Source organism: Littorina saxatilis, linkage group LG5, assembly GCF_037325665.1.
Source record: "Littorina saxatilis isolate snail1 linkage group LG5, US_GU_Lsax_2.0, whole genome shotgun sequence".
Lineage (NCBI taxonomy): Eukaryota > Metazoa > Mollusca > Gastropoda > Littorinimorpha > Littorinidae > Littorina > Littorina saxatilis.
Window position 1 is genome coordinate 59,915,403 of NC_090249.1, and position 24,266 is coordinate 59,939,668.

The 24,266-nt window shown below is 42.7% G+C and overlaps 1 protein-coding gene across 1 annotated transcript; it reads left to right on the forward strand.

The window, feature by feature from the left end:
- The first annotated feature begins 17 nt into the window (after positions 1-17).
- Positions 18-23,766, forward strand: LOC138967591 (serine-rich adhesin for platelets-like). The gene is made up of 12 exons (XM_070340189.1): positions 18-57; positions 1,740-1,944; positions 3,060-3,633; positions 6,526-7,968; positions 9,988-10,225; positions 10,815-10,875; positions 12,733-12,843; positions 13,757-14,586; positions 14,991-15,137; positions 15,415-15,631; positions 16,271-16,349; positions 18,815-23,766. Exons 2-12 carry the CDS (start codon positions 1,760-1,762, stop codon positions 18,932-18,934), a joined length of 4,005 nt encoding a protein of 1,334 aa, XP_070196290.1. The 5' UTR covers positions 18-57; positions 1,740-1,759; the 3' UTR covers positions 18,935-23,766.
- The last annotated feature ends 500 nt before the right edge of the window (positions 23,767-24,266 follow it).

Sequence of the window (24,266 nt, forward strand, 5' to 3'; positions counted from 1 at the left end):
GATCGTTCTTCCGCACATGGAGCGAAGTTTGTGCGTCTGCACATTTGATCCTTTCAGGTTTGTAGTAGATGCGCTGTTCTTTCTCGGATTAAAACGATCGTACTGTGAGTAGAGGGAACCTACCGGTATTTACGAGCTCTTCTGATCACGTTGTCTGTGACAAGTTGTGGTAGTTTGCTCTAAATACACGAATGATTCATGGCGTTGTCTTCTTTGACTGGAGATCATGAAGTTGATGAACTGATGAAAAGTGAAAGTGTCACTGTGCGAATCCAATCCTTTCTGTCTATTCGTCTTTCCTTCACACTCCCCACACTCCGTAAACATGTTTCTGTTGCCTCGGGATGCACTTAGCGTTGTTTTTTGTCTACAGAATTAAGCATGTTTAGTTTTGACCCAAAAATGGTATGTGTTGTGTTTCTTCAAATTCTTGTCTGCATGGGTGTGTGTTGATACGTAGCCTATGATGCATTCATACACACATGCTTGAAACTGGAGTAGGTTCGAAACACGTCTTTACTGTCCAAGCTGTCCAGACCAAAGGGGAAGCACTCTCCCAACATAGTCACGTTGTACACAACATATTTGTGACGTAGTACACAATACAATAGTGACATAGTACACAATATATAACAGTATGTCACTACCGGTCCTGCTAATTACTGTCAACTGCCGTTACGGAACTACCGTCAACTTTTTGTGTGTCTTGAACTTCTTTTTTTTTCTCCTAAATGCAGGTGGCTGAGTTCGAAACTTGCGAAGGTAGCGGAATCGCCATTTGGGGCGATAAGCACGGGATTTTTGTGATTCACAAAGTAGAAGTGAATGACTAGGCGGGAGCGAGCACGAGATTTTTTCAGGCGAGCCGTGCGATTGGGTCCTGCTAATTACTAATTTAAAAATCCCAGCGTCGCTCACAGTCTTCTTCTTCTTCTTGTCGCTCACACTAGTTGTCAGCCCGGACAGCAAGACAAATGATGCCGCTCCAGTATAAAATCCCAGCGTCGCTCACATTCGTGAGATCAAAATCAGCCTAGTCATCCACTTCTACTTTGTGAATCACAAAAATCCCGTGCTTATCGCCCCAAATGGCGATTCCGCTACCTTCGCAAGTTTCGAACTCGGCCACCTGCATTTAGGGAAAAAAAGAAGTTCAAGACACACAAAAAGTTGACGGCAGTTGACGGTAGTTGACTGTAATTAGCAGGACCCATCACTACATATGTGTTTCCAGTTTTCTTTCTCAGTTTTTGTATGCTGCATAGCAGAAACATAAAGTAAAGAAAAACAAAAATTAACATTATGATAACAATTCGAAATAAAGTGCACAATAACATTCCGCAGGCGTCTGTTGTTGAAAAAATATACACATGCATGCACTGATACAGTGTCGTTCCCAGACCCAGAAGACAATCAATAATAGGTCAGTTGGATTCAAAATATAAATCGTTCAACATTTCCTGGCCGCAAAAACAAATGTATCAAAAGAAATTCGGTGTATTAAAACTATCACTATCAGACAATTGACTGGCCTCGGGTGAGAACAATGCATCAGATCGAAAACAGTATGTGTAAATAACCAAAGACCGAGGCCTGGGAACAACGCTGCTGATAGACATGTATGTATGATGTACTTATGGCATGGCAAGTACTTCATCTACAACCCCCCATATCCCACCACCCCTTACCCCTTTTCCTAGTTGACTTTACATTCGGTGTACGTGCCTTATGTGTCACAGCACAGGTGAGGCGTTACCTGATGAACTATCTGCCGTACCACCTGGCCAAGGTCAGGCTGTACCAGCAAGTTGAAGTTCACAGTGCAGTTGCCAAGGAGACTGATGTTGACCCTGAGGGTGAAGGTGAAGAAGGGGTTGGTCCCTACCACAGCGCAGGTAGAGAGGTGATTCCAATCACCTGCCATATCACACGTGCTGTCCTCAGGTATGTAAACATGTATTATATTGTTCTCTATTTTTGTTGTCACCCTCCAAACCCCCACTTCCATCACTTCGCCCCTCTACACATCTGTGCTTGGGCACACACACACAATTCCTTTACCTTGTTTCCGGTTCCTCAACCGATCCAATTTTTTCCTCCTGACCCTAGAATTTTGTTTTACCCTTCAGTTCAAAAACTATTTTATTGAAAAGGCCAAAATTCAATTTAAGTTACTATTCTCTGACATCCAGGGGAAAGAGCTTGTGTCGCATATAGTATTTGGATGTTCACACAGCCATCTTGCCTCTTGAGCAGGACTTCTAATTGTTCAATGTTGATATTTTTGGTATCAATTGTCAATGCAATTTGAAAAAACCGAAACAAGAAACAAACAAAACAAGAAAATATGCGGGAAAAAAAGAGAAAATCAGCAATGTAACTGTAAGCAGCTCACACCTACTGTATATTACAAATATTGCTATTTCATATGTTACGTGGATTTCCATTGGTCAATTGGGCAAAACTGAGCTCAGTGCAAAAGTGATATCGACAACATTTCCGTCGATATCAGTTTTGATATCGACGACCTCTTTATTGCTTCCCCACTTCAAAAACAAAAACACCTAAATTTAAAAACAAACAAATTATATATGAAAATGTAAATATCCCAGAATTTAGTTGAGCAAGTGACTAAAGACTTTTTGAAAGGAAAGACATTTTAAAATACTGAAAAGTACAAGAAAAGAGTGAACAAAAAGAAATAATAATCAGAGGGAGGGATATGGAACAGCCAAAACTGAGACAAATACTTTTGTAATTTCTTTACAGTAAATACAAAATGTCCAGAGAATTAGCAGTATATCTAACATTGACTGACTGTGTGATGATATCTTCTGCTATTGGTCTGTTTTGACAGTGATATCAAATTCTCGACCTCCGGTCTCGATTTTGATATCACTGTCCCAACATACCACAGCAGAAGATATCATCACACAGTCCATCAATATTGGGTAATACTAGCTGTGTATCCTTATATTGTACGGGATATTAAGGCAGCTGCTCATGGTTGCGTATCTTTACATTCTGTCTAATAGTCATTTTCATGCTTGATGTTTCAGGGACAGAGAGTTGCTGAGGTTTGCCTTCACCGATTCAGAAGACGAGAGCGACCTTGAGTCTGCCTCCAGTGACAACAATTCCAGCAGTCTAGAACCAAGCGCAGGATCTTCAGAAATTCTGCTGAAAGACTCATCCGATGCTGCTTCAAAGGAACCGACGGAAAATGTGACTTTCACTTCTTCAGACGTTGACTCAACTGGGGCTACACAAGAACTTGGCGGTGGTGTCACACTCGATGACATTTTATCGGCTTTGTCTCTTGACGATACCATTGCTGATGGTACTCGCTTTGAACTTGTATCCATAGAAACCACTTCACAAGATATTGCAGCCACTGAAAGTGAAGCAAAAGAATCCTGTTTACATTCTGAACCTGCCAGGCTGAAGAACTCTAAGGGCTTGAACAATTGTCAAGAAAAGCTTTGTGTGAATAATACCAGTTTGAATAAGGATGATGACAGTGAAGATGATGTGAGTAATGATGATGACATTGATGAAAACACAGCAGCTGACTTTGAACTAATGAGACAGCTGGGTCTGCCAGTCAGCCTAGGACCTCAGAACCAACCTAAGGTATGTTAAAGGCCCGACTATGCATCACAACTAAAAGAACACAATCCATCCTCCATCCGTTAAAGGTCCACTCCGCCTCGTGTAAACGGTTTGCATCACTGTCTCAGGTCTCGTCATGCTTTTACATGGGATAAGACCATCCCCTCCACTTGGTGACACACCTTTTACATGGGATAAGACCATCCCTCCACTTGGTGACACACCTTTTACATGGGATAAGACCATCCCTCCACTTGGTGACACACCTTTTACATGGGATAAGACCATCCCTCCACTTGGTGACACACCTTTTACATGGGATAAGACCATCCCTCCACTTGGTGACACACCTTTTACATGGGATAAGACCATCCCTCCACTTGGTGACACACCTTTTACATGGGATAAGACCATCCCTCCACTTGGTGACACACCTTTTACATGGGATAAGACCATCCCTCCACTTGGTGACACACCTTTTACATGGGATAAGACCATCCCTCCACTTGGTGACACACCTTTTACATGGGATAAGACCATCCCTCCACTTGGTGACACACCTTTTACATGGGATAAGACCATCCCTCCACTTGGTGACATACCTTTTACATGGGATAAGACCATCCCTCCACTTGGTCACCTTTTACATGGGATAAGACCATCCCTCCACTTGGTGACACACCTTTTACATGGGATAAGACCATCCCTCCACTTGGTGACACACCTTTTACATGGGATATGACCATCCCTCCACTTGGTGACACACCTTTTACATGGGATAAGACCATCCCTCCACTTGGTGACATACCTTTTACATGGGATAAGACCATCCCTCCACTTGGTGACACACCTTTTACATGGGATAAGACCATCCCTCCACTTGGTGACACACCTTTTACACGGGATATGACCATCCCTCCACTTGGTGACACACCTTTTACATGGGATAAGACCATCCCTCCACTTGGTGACACACCTTTTACATGGGATAAGACCATCCCTCCACTTGGTGACACACCTTTTACATGGGATAAGACCATCCCTCCACTTGGTGACACACCTTTTACACGGGATATGACCATCCCTCCACTTGGTGACACACCTTTTACATGGGATAAGACCATCCCTCCACTTGGTGACACACCTTTTACATGGGATAAGACCATCCCTCCACTTGGTGACACACCTTTTACATGGGATAAGACCATCCCTCCACTTGGTGACACACCTTTTACATGGGATAAGACCATCCCTCCACTTGGTGACACACCTTTTACATGGGATAAGACCATCCCTCCACTTGGTGACACACCTTTTACACGGGATATGACCATCCCTCCACTTGGTGACACACCTTTTACATGGGATAAGACCATCCCTCCACTTGGTGACACACCTTTTACATGGGATAAGACCATCCCTCCACTTGGTGACACACCTTTTACATGGGATAAGACCATCCCTCCACTTGGTGACACACCTTTTACATGGGATAAGACCATCCCTCCACTTGGTGACACACCTTTTACATGGGATAAGACCATCCCTCCACTTGGTGACACACCTTTTACATGGGATAAGACCATCCCTCCACTTGGTCACATAGCAAAATGAACAGCCTAGATGCTGCCCTCTTTTACATGGGATAAGACCATCCCTCTACTTGGTCACATAGCATAATGAACAGCTTAGATGCTGCCCTCTTTTACATGGGATAAGACCATCCCTCCACTTGGTCACATAGCAAAATGAACAGCTTAGATGCTGCCCTCTTTTACATGGGATAAGACCATCCCTCCACTTGGTCACATAGCAAAATGAACAGCTTAGATGCTGCCCTCTTTTACATGGGATAAGACCATCCCTCCACTTGGTCACATAGCAAAATGAACAGCTTAGATGCTGCCCTCTTTTACATGGGATAAGACCATCCCTCCACTTGGTCACATAGCAAAATGAACAGCTTAGATGCTGCCCTCTTTTACATGGGATAAGACCATCCCTCCACTTGGTCACATAGCAAAATGAACAGCCTAGATGCTGCCCTCTTTTACATGGGATAAGACCATCCCTCCACTTGGTCACATAGCAAAATGAACAGCTTAGATGCTGCCCTCTTTTACATGGGATAAGACCATCCCTCCACTTGGTCACATAGCAAAATGAACAGCTTAGATGCTGCCCTCTTTTACATGGGATAAGACCATCCCTCCACTTGGTCACATAGCAAAATGAACAGCTTAGATGCTGCCCTCTTTTACATGGGATAAGACCATCCCTCCACTTGGTCACATAGCAAAATGAACAGCCTAGATGCTGCCCTCTGTGCACAGTGCTATTCTTTTTTCTCAGAAATTAATTCATCGAGAAATTCCAACTGACCACAACAAGCAGGCAGGGTGTTGATGTTGTGGTATGTGACCAAGTGGAGGGATGGTCTAAACCCATGATAAAGCCTGGATATATCTGGGACAATTAGGCGAACTGTTATCACAAGGCGGAGTGGACCTTTAAAGGATGGAGGATGGATTGTGTTCTTTGAGTTGTGATGCTTTGGACTCTTTGGTAAGAAGTCCAAAATTAAGTGAGTTTAATTTTATTCAGGTGTATTGCTATTTATATTATCTTGTTGCTTGGATGAACTGAAAACTCCAGCTGATAAATGTTATGGTATACGTATTATGTGATATTCTTCATAGACTATAAATGTGATTGTACAGTGTAGGGCCTACTACATATATGATACAAGTGTAAATATGATGATATTACACAATGTACAAGATAGAGTGTACATGCATTACACTTTCAGCAGGGGATTCTTTGAATGGCATACATGTAACCTCAGAATTGCTTATTGCTTGACGGATTGAGAAAAAGGCCTGTCATTTAATTAATTTATTTTTATTTTTGCAGGAAGGAAAGAATATTTTCAGTTCTAAAGCAGCAAAGAGGAAGCAAAAGAAGAAGAAGAATTCAAAGAGAAACAAAACTCAGCAACATGGTAACATCATCGAAAACGGAGAATCCCAAGATATTAGCAATCAGGGAGACTTAATTAGCGGCTCACCTTGGCAACAAAGTTGTGACGAGACAGAATCAGCCGTAAACCAAAGTACAGAACTGTCCATAAATGGAAATATTGACAATACACTGAGTGTGATTTCAGAAGAGGAAATGGCGCGTCTGAATGCCCGTTTTGAGAATTTCTGGGCACAGCATGGGGAGTTGCTTGTGTGGAAACTGTGGGTACAGAAATACCCGGATCAAGTCCAGTACGACGAAGTGGCTACAGTACCCGCGGTGGAGGAGGTGGAGGTAGGGGGTGAGGGGGCTGGAGAAGATGGATCTACCAGTCAAAATCCAGAAGGTGGTGGAGAGATGGAGACTTCAAATAACACGCCAGAATCTGAGAATTCTGCTGACTGTGTGCAAGAGAAAGGCATAGTGGAAGACAAGGACAGAAAACCTTCAGGGGGTATCGACCCCACCAGCGTTCAGCGTACCGTTGCACCAGAGGCTTCTGGGTTGAAGACACTTGCTGTTTCTGAGCACAAAATGGATGCTAGCGGGGATGCACACTTTGATTCAACAGTAATGGACCAGGGAGCATCAGCACTTGAGAGTCTGGTTGATCAGAACAAAGACCCCTGTGAGAAGACCCACCTGGACTCTTCAGACCCAAACAAGAATTCTTCAGAGTTTGAAAGTGTTGCAAACAGAAGTAGGGACGCAAGCGAGAATACCCACCTGGACTCTTCAGCCCAGGACCAGACTGCTTTAGGTGTAAGTGGGGATACCAGTTCAGACAGAATGAGCACAAACCAGCTTGGCTTGAGAACTGTCCCAGTTGTTGACGCTAGTGGAGATGCCAGTGCTAATGCCCCCAGACAAAACAATTCCGCAGATAAATCTATCGCATTAGACTCGAACAGAGGTGTGTCTGACTGTGTGCAGTCTTCAGACACTGTGAACATCAGCGCTTCAAACACTTCTGAACGCTGCAGTGTTGATCACACACAGCGCTCAGCTTGTACGTCTTCAGAGTTAAGCGAAAGTGAGCGCATTCCTTACGATACCTCAGATCCTGAACAACTTCCTACCACTCATCTGATTGGACTGAATCAAGCCATTCAGAACACCTTTGCCAAGTATAAAGAGGAGGAGGTAGTGACACCTGGTGAGATACGGGAAGAAAGGGAAGACAACTGCAATGATGGTGCAGAATCTTCAGTGCAAAGGGAGGTAACTGATACAGTTCACATGATGCATAGCTATGCGGGCGGCGGAGAGGGTAGCTCCGGCAGAAATCAAAATGACGGAGACGACGGAAGAGATTGTGACTCTGAGGGAAGTCAGGTGAGTATAGCGGGCAACAGAGTGTGTATAGCATTAGTCATCAGAGGGACTGGGTGGCCGAGTGGTAACGCACTTGCGCTCGGAAGCGAGAGGTTGCGTGTTCAGGCCTGGGTCAGGCCGCAATTTTCTCCCCCCTTTCCTAACCTAGGTGGTGGGTTCAAGTGCTAGTCTTTCGGATGAGACGAAAAACCGAAGTCCCTTCGTGTACACTACATTGGGGTGTGCACGTTAAAGATCCCACGATTGATAAAAGGGTCTTTCCTGGCAAAATTGTATAGGCATAGATAAAAATGTCCATCAAATACCTGTGGGACTTGGAATAAAGTTAAAAAAAAATCCATCTCACACGGCATTAAGTCTCAGGAAACATGAATACACGCATGCAGGAAAAAAAAAATATGGGTAGCGCCGTATGTATGGCAGTTCGCTTTCCCCGGGGAGAAAGCAGCCCGAATTTCCATGAGGGTAACCTCACTGGACTGTAAATCTTATCCATCCATCCATCCATCCATCTTTACAATTACAGTAGAAACCCCCTTCAAGACCCCCCAAATTTAAGACTCCCTCCTTTTTAAGACCTTGATTTTTCAGATCTTCTGTTCATAACCTCTGTAAAATGACCCCCATTTTGAGACTTCCTCCTTTTTAAGACCCGATTTTCTCAGATTTTGGGAGGTCTCAAAAGGGGGTTCCACTGTATAGCATTGATCATCTTTACAATTACAAAAGTTCTGTACATTAATCATAGCAGGAACATGCAGACCTGTTTACCATCCCGGTACATATCAGTTGTCTTGTGTGAGCTTTTGTGTGTACAGTACAATACTGTTAAGGCCACACAAAAAAGTTGTATGTTTCTGGTAACATGGCTACAAAAAATAGAGTAAGTAGGTAGGTATTTTTTTTTTTTTTTAATTTTTTTTTTGGTCAGGGTAGAAAATAACTATACACTACAGTGACGCAAAGAGACTGGACTTACTATACAAAGAGAAAGACAACACATTACAAAACAAATGAGACAAAAGGGATGCGGGGTTATCCCCCTTGTGTCATCTGCCGTCTGTTACTTTCGTTTTGACGCTTTTTTTCTTCTTTTATTTTTTACAAAAGCAATATAAAAAAGTCTAGGGTCAGCGGGAAAAAACTAGGTAGGGTCGGGTGACCAGAAACATACAACTTTTTTTTGTTGCCTAAGCATCATGACTGTGATCCATTTTGTTTTGTTTTGCATGGTTGCGCATGTTTGAACGTTTTGTTTAAACGTTTTCTAGCTGGTTACGGTTGATTAATGACAAATGCCTCAAATGACAAATGCCTCAAATTACTGACAGTTGTATTCCTGAGAGCCTTTTTTTTGGGGGGGGGGGGGGTGTAAAAAGGTCTGAATATAGGGCATAAAAGTACAGGAGACTGAGTTCTCAGGTTTGTTCAACTCAACTCAGAAGTCTTACATTTTCATGTGTAGGTATTTGGTTGTATCTCAGTGGAAGCCAGACAGAGTTTGGTATTCCTGCTCATAAAAAGTCTGTGTTGAATTGCCCTCATTAGGCCTAAAAAAAAAATAGGTGTGGTTACGGTAACCCGACCTACCCTATTTTTAGGGGCCGACCCTATAACTTTTTATTACATTTGTAAAAAAAAAACAAAAACAAACAAACAAGAAAACGAGTGCAGAAAACGCAATGAAAGCGAAAAGCGCCCGAGTCGCACACTGATTACCCTGTCAAGTAGGTTTAATTTGTACACGTCAGAAAAAAAAGTAAAAAAAAAAAAGTGATTGCCTACCTTCCTACCCTATTTTGTTTTTGGCTCTGTTACCGTAACCACACCTTTTTTTTTGGGGGGGGGGCCTTATATCTACAGTTTGGCCCTTTTTTCAAGACCCTTCATCTGTTGAGACCCTAGTTTCTCACAGTTTCTGTTCATGGCGTCTGTAAAGTTACCTGCATTTTAAGACTCCCTCGTTTAAGTTGTAGGCCTAATTTGTTCATGATTTAACTTCTTTCCCACTGGGTGCAGGAGGAACCAAAGGAGTATGACCAGGCGACAGTGGATGCCATGTGGCAGGATCTGTGGGGTGACCACTATGCACAGACTTACTTGTACTTCCAAAACACCTACGCTAACTGGCTGGCAACCGCCGGCAACGATGCGGCTGACGATGATGCGTTCATAGGAGCTGGTCAGGACATGGAGATGGTGTTCTGCACGGAGTTTGTGGTTCAAATCCCTGCTGATCAGGAGAATAACGCAGAAGGTAGGAATGACAAGTGCTTCTGCTATTTGTTGTTAGTATTCATGTTAACCGGTATATCACCGGTTGAAATGAGAAAATACCGGAACAAAATTGGCTGCCGGTATGACCTACCGGTTGATTTTTAGAACTACCGGGTTTTTTTCGGTGGTAAAACAACAAAACCAGTACTATGAGTTGTACTCTAACCTACTCAGCCTACCGTTTTTTTCTGGACTGTTTGCAGCATAAAAGTTTGCGTACCGGTTTGAAAAATATTAGCGCCATCACTGTGTAGTGTTTAATCTGACTGGTGAATGAACCACTTCAGTAATTTCTCATGATTGAGATAATAAAGTTAAGTTGATTTAATTTGAATAAACCCCCATTCCTTACTTTGGGGTGACACTGGTGCATAAAGGAAGTGCATGGGGGGGGGGGGGGGGGGGGGGGAAGATTCTTTACAGTAATTTGTTTGATTTAGGTAAAGCCTGGGCATGTTGTTGTTAATGTTACTGTAAAATTGTCTTTTTTTCTTCTTTTTTTTCCCCCTCTCATTAATCTATTCACACATGTTAGTGTATGTTTGATTGTATGTTTTTCTGTCTGTCAGGTGCTAACCTCGAAACAGAAGCTGATGACCTGGGCGAACTAATGCCATCTTCTCACAAACGGTAAGTAGTGTGTGTGTGTGTGTGTGCGTGCGTGCGTGCGTGCGTGCGTGCGTGCGTGCGTGCGTGCGTGCGAGCGAGAGAGAGAGAGAGAACGAACGAACGAACGAACGAACCAACTTTATTTTTCGAGGGTAATGGAGTAGATACAGCAAAGATCTTTTTTCATCCAGCCCTCGCCCAAGAGGGAATTAACTAACCAGTGCATAATATTAAAGCAGAAGAAGAAGCAAAGCAAAAACATAAAAACATGGTTATTAAATCAGACAAAGAGGGAAAAAAAATGTTCATAGCATACATGGTCATTGGTAATGGTATACATTAAAACACACACTTTGACACACACGGTCACATGCACACAGACACACACAGACATACATGCACATACAGACACACACGCACACAGACACACGCACACACACATACACACACACACACACACACACACACACACGCACGCACGCACGCACACACACACACACACACACACACACACACACACACACACACACACACACACACACATGTACACATTGTACACATAATCATTAAAAAAAAAAAAACTTAACTGAAATGAAATGATTATACAAGTAGATCTTCATGTACTTATCAAACAGCAGTACCTGATCGAGGCATTAAGTGCCACACGACGATGAAAGCATATACAAAAAAGTATGTCTTCTAAAACTGGCAACAGAAAGTGGCTGTCTGAGAGAGACTGGTAAACCATTCCACAGAAATGGACCTGAATATGCCAGACTAGTTTTATACAAGTCAATTCTAGGGAGGGGAACATTTAGTTTCTTCGTGCGGCTTGATGAAGTCTCAGTTAATAATATTCTTTTAGTTAAATAGTCTGGTACACGTCCAAGAACTATTTTATGCATAAACCTGGGTGTGAGAGAGGTGGGTGTGAGAGAGGTGGGTGTGAGAGAGGTGGGTGTGAGAGAGGTGGGTGTGAGAGAGGTGGGTGTGAGGGAGGGAGGGAGGGAGGGAGGGAGGGAGGGAGGGAGGGAGGGAGGGAGGGAGGGAGGGAGGGGGAGAGAGAGAGACACAGAGAGAGAGAGAGAGAGAGAGAGAGAGAGAGAGAGAGAGAGAGAGGGAGAGAGAGAGAGAGAGAGAGAGAGAGTGTGTGACTACATCTATTTTCGTGTTTCTGCACATGTGTGAGTGTGTGTCTCCTTGCATCTATGTGTCAGTGTGTCTCTGTTTTTGCAAACATATTGTTTTGACTATGATTAAACATTCCATAAACTATAATTTTTTTTTCGTTTTTTTTTAATATTCTCTGTTTGTGTGTCTGCCGTACATGCATCTATATATATATACGACTTGTGTCTGTGTGTGTGTGTGTGTGTGTGTGTGTGATTGATCGCCATCCACGGCCAAAGTTCTCGATGGATCTGCTTCAAATTTGGTGGGCTTATTGACAGAGACCCCGGACACAACCTGATCGATGAGATATTTCAACACGTGCTCTCAGCGCGCAGCGCTGAACCGATTTTCGTTTTTCACTGCACGTTACTATTTTTAGATCTCCCTTCCTTCGTGCGCCGGCGTCAATCGATATTCCCGCAAGTTTGTACGTTACTATATTTAGAAGGTCACTGCACGTTACTATTTTTAGATCTCCCTTCCTTCGTGCGCCGGCGATGCCGGCGTACACCCGGCAAAGCCGGGTCCTTGGCGACGGCCGGGTATTCGGCTCTACTTCTTCCCGGCGAAGCGGGTAATCATCTAGTGCCTATATATGCGTGTGTCTCTGTATTGGTGTGTGTGACTGAGTATTTGAAAAGAATGAAGGCGCTGACACAAAAGGGTTTTACACTCTTTGTAATTTATTTTGTTGCAATGTTTCAGCCCAAGAGAATCTGGTGAAGGCGATGATTACATACCAAAGAAGAGAAGTGTTGCTGACACATTGCGGGAGTTGGGACTGACTTTGCCTTCTGGTGTAGCTGGAACAGAAGGGTGAGGCTTGGTGATTGACTACAGTTTTGGCAGCTGTCAGAAGTGTACTGATTTTTGTTGGAGTTCAAGAGTATAATGTGATAGCAGGAAAAAAAAATTCTGGCACTGTCTTTGTAAAAATCCCCTACAGAAAAGCTATCCAGGTAACTTTATGCGCTTTTAGAGCCAGAATCCTTTTGAAGTCCATTCTCCCGTGCAACAGATTAAAGGGGGTGGGGGTGTTCCACTGTAATATGATTTGAGATGTTTTACATCATGCTTACTTGAGACCGGCACGGTTGGCCTAGTGGTAAGGCGTCCGCCCCGTGATCGGGAGGTCGTGGGTTCGAACACCGGCCGGGTCATACCTAAGACTTTAAAATTGGCAATCTAGTGGCTGCTCCGCCTGGCGTCTGGCATTATGGGGTTAGTGCTAGGACTGGTTGGTCCGGTGTCAGAATAATGTGACTGGGTGAGACATGAGCCTGTGCTGCGACTTCTGTCTTGTGTGTGGCGCACGTTATATGTCAAAGCAGCACCGCCCTGATATGGCCCTTTGTGGTCGGCTGGGCGTTAAGCAAACAAACAAACAAACAAATACTTACTTGCTTCTACCCTTGATTTGCTGTTCATTTTGTGCTGATCATGTTTTTCTGATTTTCAGCCAAGGTGAGATTTGCTGATTTTCAGCGAAAACTTTTATGAAGCTCGGACAACAGTGTTTTATAATTTGAGATGTTTTAGATCATACTTACTTGCTTCTAACCTTGATTTTCTGTTGATTTCGTACTGATCATGTTTTGCTGATTTTTAGCAAAATAATTTATGAAGCTCAGACAACAGTGTTTTATAATTTGAGATGTTTTAAATCATACTTACTTGCTTCTAACAATGATTTACTGTGTTGTACTGATCATGTTATCCTGATTTTCAGCCAAGATGGGATTGGCGTGAACAACAGCAGTATAACAGACGGCCAGGTTGTGATGTTCAACAGGAGGGCCGCCAAGCAGACACAGATGAACGTGGGGCCAAACTCAGGGCAGCAGAATGCCAGTGCTTCAAACAGCAACACAGACATTCTCACAGAGGATACCTTGGCTTCAGAACAGAGCCAAAATACACTAGAAAACAAGAAACCTGCTAAAAAAAAGAAAAACAAGCATATCAAATTCGATGAGGATGGGAACCGCATGGTGGCAAAACCCAGCAAAGCTCTGGCTAAAGCGAAGAACTTTTTGCAGATTTTGGAAGACGGTGAAAGTGATAGTGATGACATTTGTCCAGTGCCTTCAGATCCTTATAGTGTGCAGTCCAAATCATCAGGAACGTCTGTGAATATTGACAAAGAGGCAGAAAGTAGTGACGAAGAAGAAGACATGATATCTTCAGAATCTGTGGTTGAAGACAGAGTTGAACCGAAAACCTCAAAAAGGACTGTTCCTGCTCCCGATCTTCTACACGATGCCGGGCTACCAGAAAGTTCAGCTTTTGACGACTTACAAGACGAGTCTGACATTTGCGAATTTACTGAAAAAACTTCTGATGTGAATTCCGCCATATCGCCAGTTAAAGCCGAAACAGCCGTGCTTGGAAAGAGAAGCAAGAAGAAAAAGAAAAGGAAAAAGAACAAGGTGGTCACAGATAATATTCCCAGAGTTCCAATACCACCAGAAGTGGAAGCGGACGCCAGTCTGAAGAAATACTGGGCCCAGCGATATCGCCTCTTTTCCCTGTTTGATAAAGGCATACAGCTTGACAGAGGTGAGTTTGTGTGTGTGTGTGTGTGTGTGTGTGTGTGTGTGTGTGTGTGTGTGCATGCATGTGTGTGACTTGTGAATAGCAGCCATGTTCTATGAATGAGTCTCCACCTACACCTAAAATTTGGTTTCCTCTCGAGAGTTTTCGTGTAATATTTTGGCCTCTTTCTATTGTGGATTTTGTGTCAGAAATTATTTTTTATGTAATTTTGTTCCTTTTTCTTGATTACAAGACTTGTCTTTTGAAATCAAAGACCAATAGCCTTGGTGACAGTAATGAACATTTTGTGTTAACATTTTTTTTTTTTTTTAAGTGAATGCTGTTAAAATAAGTGCAGCTCCTTGTTTAGGATTTTAAGTGTGTTTCTGAGTTATATACGGCATTTCCCTCTTGTTTTCATTTCACAGAGAGCTGGTTCTCTGTCACCCCAGAGAAGATCGCAGAGCACATTGCAAACCGCTGTCGGTGCGATCTCATTGTTGACGCTTTTTGTGGAGCAGGGGGGAATGCCACGCAGTTTGCTTTCACGTGTGAGAGAGGTGGGTGTGAGAGAGGTGGGTGTGAGAGAGGTGGGTGTGAGAGAGGTGGGTGTGAGAGAGGTGGGTGTGAGAGAGGTGGGTGTGAGAGAGGTGGGTGTGAGAGAGGTGGGTGTGAGATGTTTTTCCTGTCAGTTCAGGCTGAATTTATTTGTCAGTGTAACCTTCAATGGTATTTTGTTAATTGTCTAGTCCACTGTAGTCATACATTTGTGTCTCTGCCGTTGAACCCCTGCATGAAAGTTTAGTGAAAAGATCAGGCCATGATAGAACACGATTTTTCATCTCCTTCCAGTCATTGCAATCGACATCGACCCCGAGAAGCTACGGCTGGCCAAGAACAACGCTGAGGTGTATGGCGTCGCTGACCGCATCGAATTCATCCTGGGCAACTACCTTGACCTTGCACCCACGCTGTCGGCAGACGTGGTGTTTCTGTCTCCGCCCTGGGGGGGCCCGGAATACCTCGACACAGAGATGTACGATCTCGACGTCATGCCGGGACTGGAAGGATATCCTTTTTACATGGAGAGAGGGGGGAGGGGTTTGTAGTGAAATACCTCCATACAGAGATGTACGATTTCAACGTCAAGCCAGGAATGGAAGGATATCCTTTTTTTAAGGAGGGGGGTTCCAGTGGAATATTTCGATACAGAGATGTACGATCTTGAAGTCATGCCGGGACTGGAAGGATATTCTTTTTTTTTAATAATAATAATAATAATAATAATGGACATTTGCTATAGCGCATAATCATATATATGCTCAATGCGCTTTACAATAACTAGAATTAAGAATTTTTATGGAGGGGTTGGATTTCTGTGTGTGAGGGATTGGAGTAGAGGATAATATGTGCTTGTGTAAGGGGGGGGAGGGGTTGTAGTGCAATATACCTGGATACAAAGATGTATGATCTCAACGTCATGTCAGGCCTGGAAGGATATCCTTTTTTGAATGAGGGGGGATTTACATATATGTGATGAAAGGAGGGGTGAGGGATTGGGGGTGGAAAAAACGTGTTTACAGGATAACAGTCTGGAGTACAGCTTCATTTAATTTTTTTCATTTTCTTTTTAATACTTTTTTTAATATTTTTTTTGTATATATTTATTATTATTGTTCATTGATTTATTGGTCTTAACCAGCACCACATCTCGTCTGTTTGCTGTGACTCGCAAAATCACCGCCGACATTGCATACTTTGTGCCACGCAACGTCAACCTGGAACAGGTGGGAACTCTCATTTGGTCTTAGGATAGACCATGTTTGGAAATAACTCTGTCTTATGATAGACCATGTTTGAAAATAACTGTCTTGTGATGGACCATGTTTAGTAATAACTATGTCTATGATAGACCATGTTTGGGAATAACTGTCGTATGATGGACCATGTTTAGTAATAACTATGTCTATGATAGACCATGTTTGGGAATAACTGTCGTATGATAGACCATGTTTAGTAATAACTATGTCTATGATAGACCATGTTTGAAAATAACTCTGTCTTATGATAGACCATGTTTAGTAATAACTATGTCTATGATAGACCATGTTTGAAAATAACTCTGTCTTATGATAGACCATGTTTAGTAATAACTATGTTTATGATAGACCATGTTTGAAAATAACTCTGTCTTATGATAGACCATGTTTAGTAATAACTATGTCTATGATAGACCATGTTTGAAAATAACTCTGTCTTATGATAGACCATGTTTAGTAATAACTATGTCTATGATAGACCATGTTTGGGAATAACTCTGTCTTGTGATGGACCATGTTTGAAAATAACTCTGTCTATGATAGACCATGTTTGAAAATAACTCTTGTCTCTTTGTATGTGTTCTGAAAGAGTGAATACTCACGGAAAGTATTAGGCACGCATTCCCGCGTGACATTAAAGGCTGATCACTAGCGAGGGGTGAGTCTCCACATGTGGTCATTGTTCATTCGTGGAGTTAGGCTGCTCGCTAGTGGTTGGCCTATATTGTCACGGGGGAAAGCTTGCCTCATATTTTCTAAGAGTATTCTTCACTTTTTCACAACACACACACAGTTATTTCCAGAAATTGTCTATTCTGTAACTTTTGAGTAAATAGATTTATTGTAACTTTCTGGTTTTGGGTATGTGGGTCACACTTTGTCCTGTTTGTATGGTTGGCCTTTTGTAGCGAGACATGATTTGATAAAATTATACATCCAGAGATTACAAGAACTGCACTCTGGCAACGTATTGAAATGACCAAAAGTTGAAAATCTTTTATGTACTAACTATTAGGAAACCTTCTTATTTGTACTCTTTTATACATACATGATGTTTTGCATGCAAGGTTCAGTAGAGAGTTTTAAAACCAAATTAGGTGACAGTTCAAAATCAGTGTTTTTCTGTAAGTCTTCAGTTGTAGATTTCCTTCTGCAGATACATAATACAAAGGCAAAAATAAAAAGACAGCAACCGGAAACCAGCATAAACATAGGAATTTTGTTTCACTGTAATAGACAAACTCTGGAAATAACTCGGTCGGGTTTGTATTGGTTGTGAAAGAGTGAATACTCTTGCTTTTAGAGAGGCAAACTTTCCACACATGCTCCTTGTCCACATGTTTCAGACACACACCTCACTATTGGCTAGCCTATAATATCACATGTTTCAGACACACCCCTCACTATTGGCTAGCCTATAATATCACATGTTTCAGACACACCCCTCACTATTGGCTAGCCTATAATGTCACATGTTTCAGACACACCCCTCACTATTGGCTAGCCTATAATATCACATGTTTCAGACACACCCCTCACTACTGGCTAGCCTATAATATCACATGTTTCAGACACACCCCTCACTATTGGCTAGCCTATATCACATGTTTCAGACACACCCCTCACTACTGGCTAGCCTATAATATCACATGTTTCAGACACACCCCTCACTATTGGCTAGCCTATAATATCACATGTTTCAGACACACCCCTCACTATTGGCTAGCCTATAATATCACATGTTTCAGACACACCCATCACTACTGGCTAGCCTATAATATCACATGTTTCAGACACACCCCTCACTATTGGCTAGCCTATAATATCACATGTTTCAGACACACCCCTCACTATTGGCTAGCCTATAATATCACATGTTTCAGACACACCCCTCACTATTGGCTAGCCTATAATATCACATGTTTCAGTCACACCCCTCACTATTGGCTAGCCTATAATATCACATGTTTCAGACACACCCCTCACTATTGGCTAGCCTATAATATCACATGTTTCAGACACATCCCTCACTATTGGCTAGCCTATAATATCACATGTTTCAGACACACCCCTCACTACTGGCTAGCCTATAATATCACATGTTTCAGACACACCCCTCACTACTGGCTAGCCTATAATATCACATGGAAAAGTTTGACTCACTAAAAGCAAGAGTATTCACTCTTTCACAACCCATACAAACCCAACAGAGTTATTTCCAAACATCATCTATCACAAAGCATTAAGACACTGGAGTAAAACAGTTATTTTTTGTTGTCATTGATTGATTGTTTGATTCAATGATTGATTGATGTGATTGATTGATTGATCGATTGGATTGATTGATCTGATCATTGATTGATTGGATCATTGATTGATTCAATGATTTATTGACTGATTGTTTGATTGATTGATTGATTGATTGATTGCAGCTAACGGCTCTGGCCGGGGAAGGAGGGAAGGTGGAGATAGAGCAGAATCTTCTCAACAAGAAGCTGAAGACAATCACTGCGTACTATGGAGACCTGGTTATGGATGGCGAGGACGCCTGAATCACTCAGTCAGCCCCAGACTACAGCCTCACCCTGTCACACACGTTTCAAACAAGTCGTCTCAGACGGAGCCGATTGACATAGCGCTGCCAAGGAATGTAAGAGGCAGGAATAGGACTTGATCACCCAGACAGTCACTGCTTAGCCTGGACATAGACCAAATAGCCTGGACCGCCAACTCGTCACGTGACCCTTCAAGGTTACGACTCTCGACTTTCAGGGGCGCGTCGCGTTCGGTTTGAAAGGTCAGCGATTCGAAGACAGTGAAAAGAAAGCACGCTCCAGTTATTTGTGACAATGGGAGGTGGCAATGAACTGGATTTTCCAAAACTCCAAACTAAACTTAACAAAACTCATCGAAAAACATGTTCCATATGCACTTTTTCTGAGTTTATTTTAGCTTTTTCAGAACTTACCTCGGCAACTTCGTCCATGTTTACAATCGACACCGGATATCACGTCCCCCTGATTCCTGAAAGGCTTGTAAGCGTAGGTTCCTAAATGCGAGAGACCGCTACCTCGTAATAGAGAGAAAGAGCGGAGAGATAAATGGTCTATGGCCTGGAGAACTTTTTTTTTAATGTGCATAATGGTTGAGCATACTAAGCAATCCAATGGAGCGACAGTGTGTTTCTGTCAATCCAATGGAGCGACAGTGTGTTTCTGTCAATCCAATGGAGCGACAGTGTGTTTCTATCAATCCAATGGAGCGACAGTGTGTTTCTGTCAATCCAATGGAGCGACAGTGTGTTTCTGTCAATCCAATGGAGCGACAGTGTGTTTCTGTCAATCCAATGGAGCGACAGTGTGTTTCTGTCAATCCAATGGAGCGACAGTGTGTTTCTGTCAATCCAATGGAGCGACAGTGTGTTTCTGTCAATCCAATGGAGCGACAGTGTGTTTCTGTCAATCCAATGGAGCGACAGTGTGTTTCTGTCAATCCAATGGAGCGACAGTGTGTTTCTGTCAATCCATTCTTGTGGATTTACAGTGGAACCCCCCCTTTAAGACCCCCCAATGTAAAAAAAACTTCCTCCCTTTTAAGACCCTGTTTTCTGAGATTTTCTGTTCATAACATGTGTAAATGTACTCCCATTTCCAGACTCCCTCCGTTATAAGACCTGAATTTCTCAGACTCTCTGTTCATAACATGTGTAAATGTACTCCCATTTCCAGACTCCCTCCGTTATAAGACCAGAATTTCTCAGACTCTCTGTTCATAACATGTGTCAATGTACTCGCATTTCAAGACTCCCTCCGTTATAAGACCTGAATTTCTCAGACTCTCTGTTCATAACATGTGTCAATGTACTCCCATTTCCAGACTCCCTCCGTTATAAGACCTGAATTTCTCAGACTCTCTGTTCATAACATGTGCAACGTAAATGTACTCCCATTTCAAGACTCCCTCCGTTATAAGACCAGAATTTCTCAGACTCTCTGTTCATAACATGTGTAAATGTACTCCCATTTTAAGACTCCCTCCGTTATAAGACCAGAATTTCTCAGACTCTCTGTTCATAACATGTGTAAATGTACTCCCATTTCAAGACTCCCTCCGTTATAAGACCAGAATTTCTCAGACTCTCTGTTCATAACATGTGTATGTACTCCCATTTCCAGACTCCCTCCGTTATAAGACCTGAATTTCTCAGACTCTCTGTTCATAACATGTGTATGTACTCCCATTTCCAGACTCCCTCCGTTATAAGACCAGAATTTCTCAGACTCTCTGTTCATAACATGTGTCAATGTACTCCCATTTCAAGACTCCCTCCGTTATAAGACCTGAATTTCTCAGACTCTCTGTTCATAACATGTGTAAATGTACTCCCATTTCCAGACTCCCTCCGTTATAAGACCTGAATTTCTCAGACTCTCTGTTCATAACATGTGCAACGTAAATGTACTCCCATTTCAAGACTCCCTCCGTTATAAGACCAGAATTTCTCAGACTCTCTGTTCATAACATGTGTAAATGTACTCCCATTTCAAGACTCCCTCCGTTATAAGACCAGAATTTCTCAGACTCTCTGTTCATAACATGTGTAAATGTACTCCCATTTCCAGACTCCCTCCGTTATAAGACCAGAATTTCTCAGACTCTCTGTTCATAACATGTGTAAATGTACTCCCATTTCCAGACTCCCTCCGTTATAAGACCAGAATTTCTCAGACTCTCTGTTCATAACATGTGTAAATGTACTCCCATTTCCAGACTCCCTCCGTTATAAGACCAGAATTTCTCAGACTCTCTGTTCATAACATGTGTAAATGTACTCCCATTTCAAGACTCCCTCCGTTATAAGACCAGAATTTCTCAGACTCTCTGTTCATAACATGTGTAAATGTACTCCCATTTCCAGACTCCCTCCGTTATAAGACCAGAATTTCTCAGACTCTGTTCATAACATGTGTAAATGTACTCCCATTTCCAGACTCCCTCCGTTATAAGACCTGAATTTCTCAGATTTCGTGAGGTCTTAAACGGGGGGTTCCACTGTACATCATGTTAGAGCATGCTGAGCAATCCAACGGAGTGACAGTATAATTCTGTGCATCAATAACTCTTTGTTCATGCACTGCAAAGAAGTGTTACCATCAAATTTGGACAGGTCCTTCGAATTAAGAGTTGATGAAGGAGACGGAACAGGCAATGTTCTCACAATCACAATATTCCACAGAATGGAGGAATTTCTTCTGAAAAGACAGGCGTTGTGAAACTTGTGCACCCCGATTTAGAATTGACACACCTGACCACTAGCAGGGCTAACACCCCAAAAAGTGAAAAACCTGAAAGGCCAGGGTCCACGGCGGCGCCCCCCAGAAGCTGAGGCTTTTTTTTATTATCTTGTAGGGACAAAGAACAAAGTTTTACTTTAAGAAACCGGATTTTCCGGTTTTAAAAGTTTAAAAAAACGGATTTCCGGCAAGAACCGGAAAGGTGTTAGCCCTGCACTAGTTATTGAGGATGGTATAGGTCTTTATTATGAGTGTAATGTCACTGCAACTAGGTTCACAATGAATGGATCTTTCAGAACAATCGGTCTATGTGGGTAAAAAGTAGATTTGCACGTATATTGGTCTATCCTTCATGATGCTTGCAGCATGGTTTGGGTTTTCACTTGTTTTCATAGCTGCTTTTAGAAACAGTCCTAGATTAATGGGAAAAAAGATGCCTTGTGAGTGGTTATATAATGTAAAGTATTTTTGTCACAGTAAATGTCCATATGAATCCAGGCAGATGCATTTGATCCGTAAGCTGCTGAACTAACCATCAACAAGGTGTCTTACCACTAAAGTCTAATAGACGATGTTCGGAAATAACTCTGTTGGGTTTGTATGGGTTGTGAAAGAGTGACTACTCTTGCTTTTAGTGAGGCAAACTTTCCCAAGTGACATAATAGGCCAGTCACTAGTGAGGGGTGTGTCTGAAACAGGGACAAGGAGCATAATTATGCAGAAAGTTTGCCTCAATAACAAGAGGCGAAGCCATCAAGGCTCACGTAAGAAATCGACAAACAGTAACACAAACTCAATCACTCCGTCACACATATACACACACACACACACACACACACACACACACACACACACACACACATAGAAAGAGCATACGTGAAACTGTGCAAGAAAGCGAGACACTAGATCTAGATCTGTCTGTCTGCATGTAGCCTACTTACAGGGACACGACTGCCAACTAGTCTCGGCCCGCTCAAAATAATAATGACCGAGACTTTCAGTACTTCCTTCGCGTGACGTCTAACCCTCTTACGTCATAATGTGACGTCAATGTAATGTGACGTCTTCAAATGTTAGAGTTTCTACCACAGACATACACACGCACGCACGCACGCACATACGCACGCACGCACAGACAGACAAAGTTACGATCGCATAGGCTACACTTACGTGAGCCAAAAACGAGTATTCACACTTTCACAAACCATACAACCATGACAGAGTCATTTCCAGAAACCGTCTATTGTTACCCCTTGGAGCAGTGTTTTGTAAGATCAGTTTCTCTTGCACAAAAACCATCTATGATGAGATAAACGGGATGGGAATGGCAATATACCTGTTGGAAAGAGAGTGATGGTAATAACTGTTAAACGTAGTGATTAGATGCTGCTATCTCTTATTTCTGGTTATATATTTTTCCAAGTTCCAGAAGAAATCAAAGGTTCGAAAATGCTTGAATGCAATTAAGTTTAAAAAAACTGATCTTTATTAACAATAAATTGTGAATGCAAGAGTGCGTGTGTACACTTTTGAGTCTCTATCTCTCAATCTCTCTCTCTCAAGCACATACACATGCAGGGGTGGGCACAATATCTTTGCTTGTAGCAAAAGTAATATTGTTTGTAGCAGAACTTGGCGCGAAGCGCCAAGTCGACGGCGCAAAGCGCCTAGTTTGCTAGGGGGGTCCGGGGGCATGCCCCCCCGGAAAATTTTTGAAAAAAAGGAAGCAAATGGTACAATCTGGTGCATTCTGAGGGTGATAATTGCCAGTTTCTGGCAGCAGATTTTGTCACTGATTTTTGTGGAAAATCGCCTGTTTGCCCCTTAACATACACTTAACATACCAGTCAATACACTTGGGCATACACCTGTTGGTACCCACTGTTGTAGATCGAAAGGCCTCAGCCGATTTACTGTTCAAACACCTGAACGCTAACCAAAACACAGAAGTAGTATTTCTGCAATAAATTTGATTGCAAAAGCCTTGTTGCAGTTGTAACGAGACACGGAAGAGGTGGCCCATCGTTTTGAGAATCTCCCAATTGCATCATTTCGTTGCCAATCCCTGTGAATCTTTTTCTATTAGCCCCCCCCCCCCCCCCCCCCTCCCCGGCTCTTTCCGCTTTAAGTTTATTCAGTGCCTTTTGTTATCAACTTCCCTACCTGTCTCCCTATAACGGCAGGTGCAGATTTTACGTTGTTTTGGGATTCCCCTTCTGGCTCCACCCCCCCCCCCCCCCCCCACCCCCACCCTGCTCCTCCTCCAGTCATTCCAACACGAGCGGCAACCGGAATTAACTCAGAACGAAAAACAGATTCTGCACAACAAAGAACAGATCTATCACAATGATTCAATGTCGGTCAGTCGACCTTCAACAACAAGTTGTCTGCCAGGCGCCTACATCAAATTGAAATGAAAGTGAAAGAAGAAGAAGCAGTGAAGATGCTAGAAGAAAGCCACACCAAGCGTGATCACCGGGCAGATCTGCATTGGTACCTTGCATTTTAGATTGAAGTACAACGGCTAACAACACATTATGAAAGCCGTACCTTTTGAAAAATGAACGAATGTCCAGCGTTTTCCTTGCGC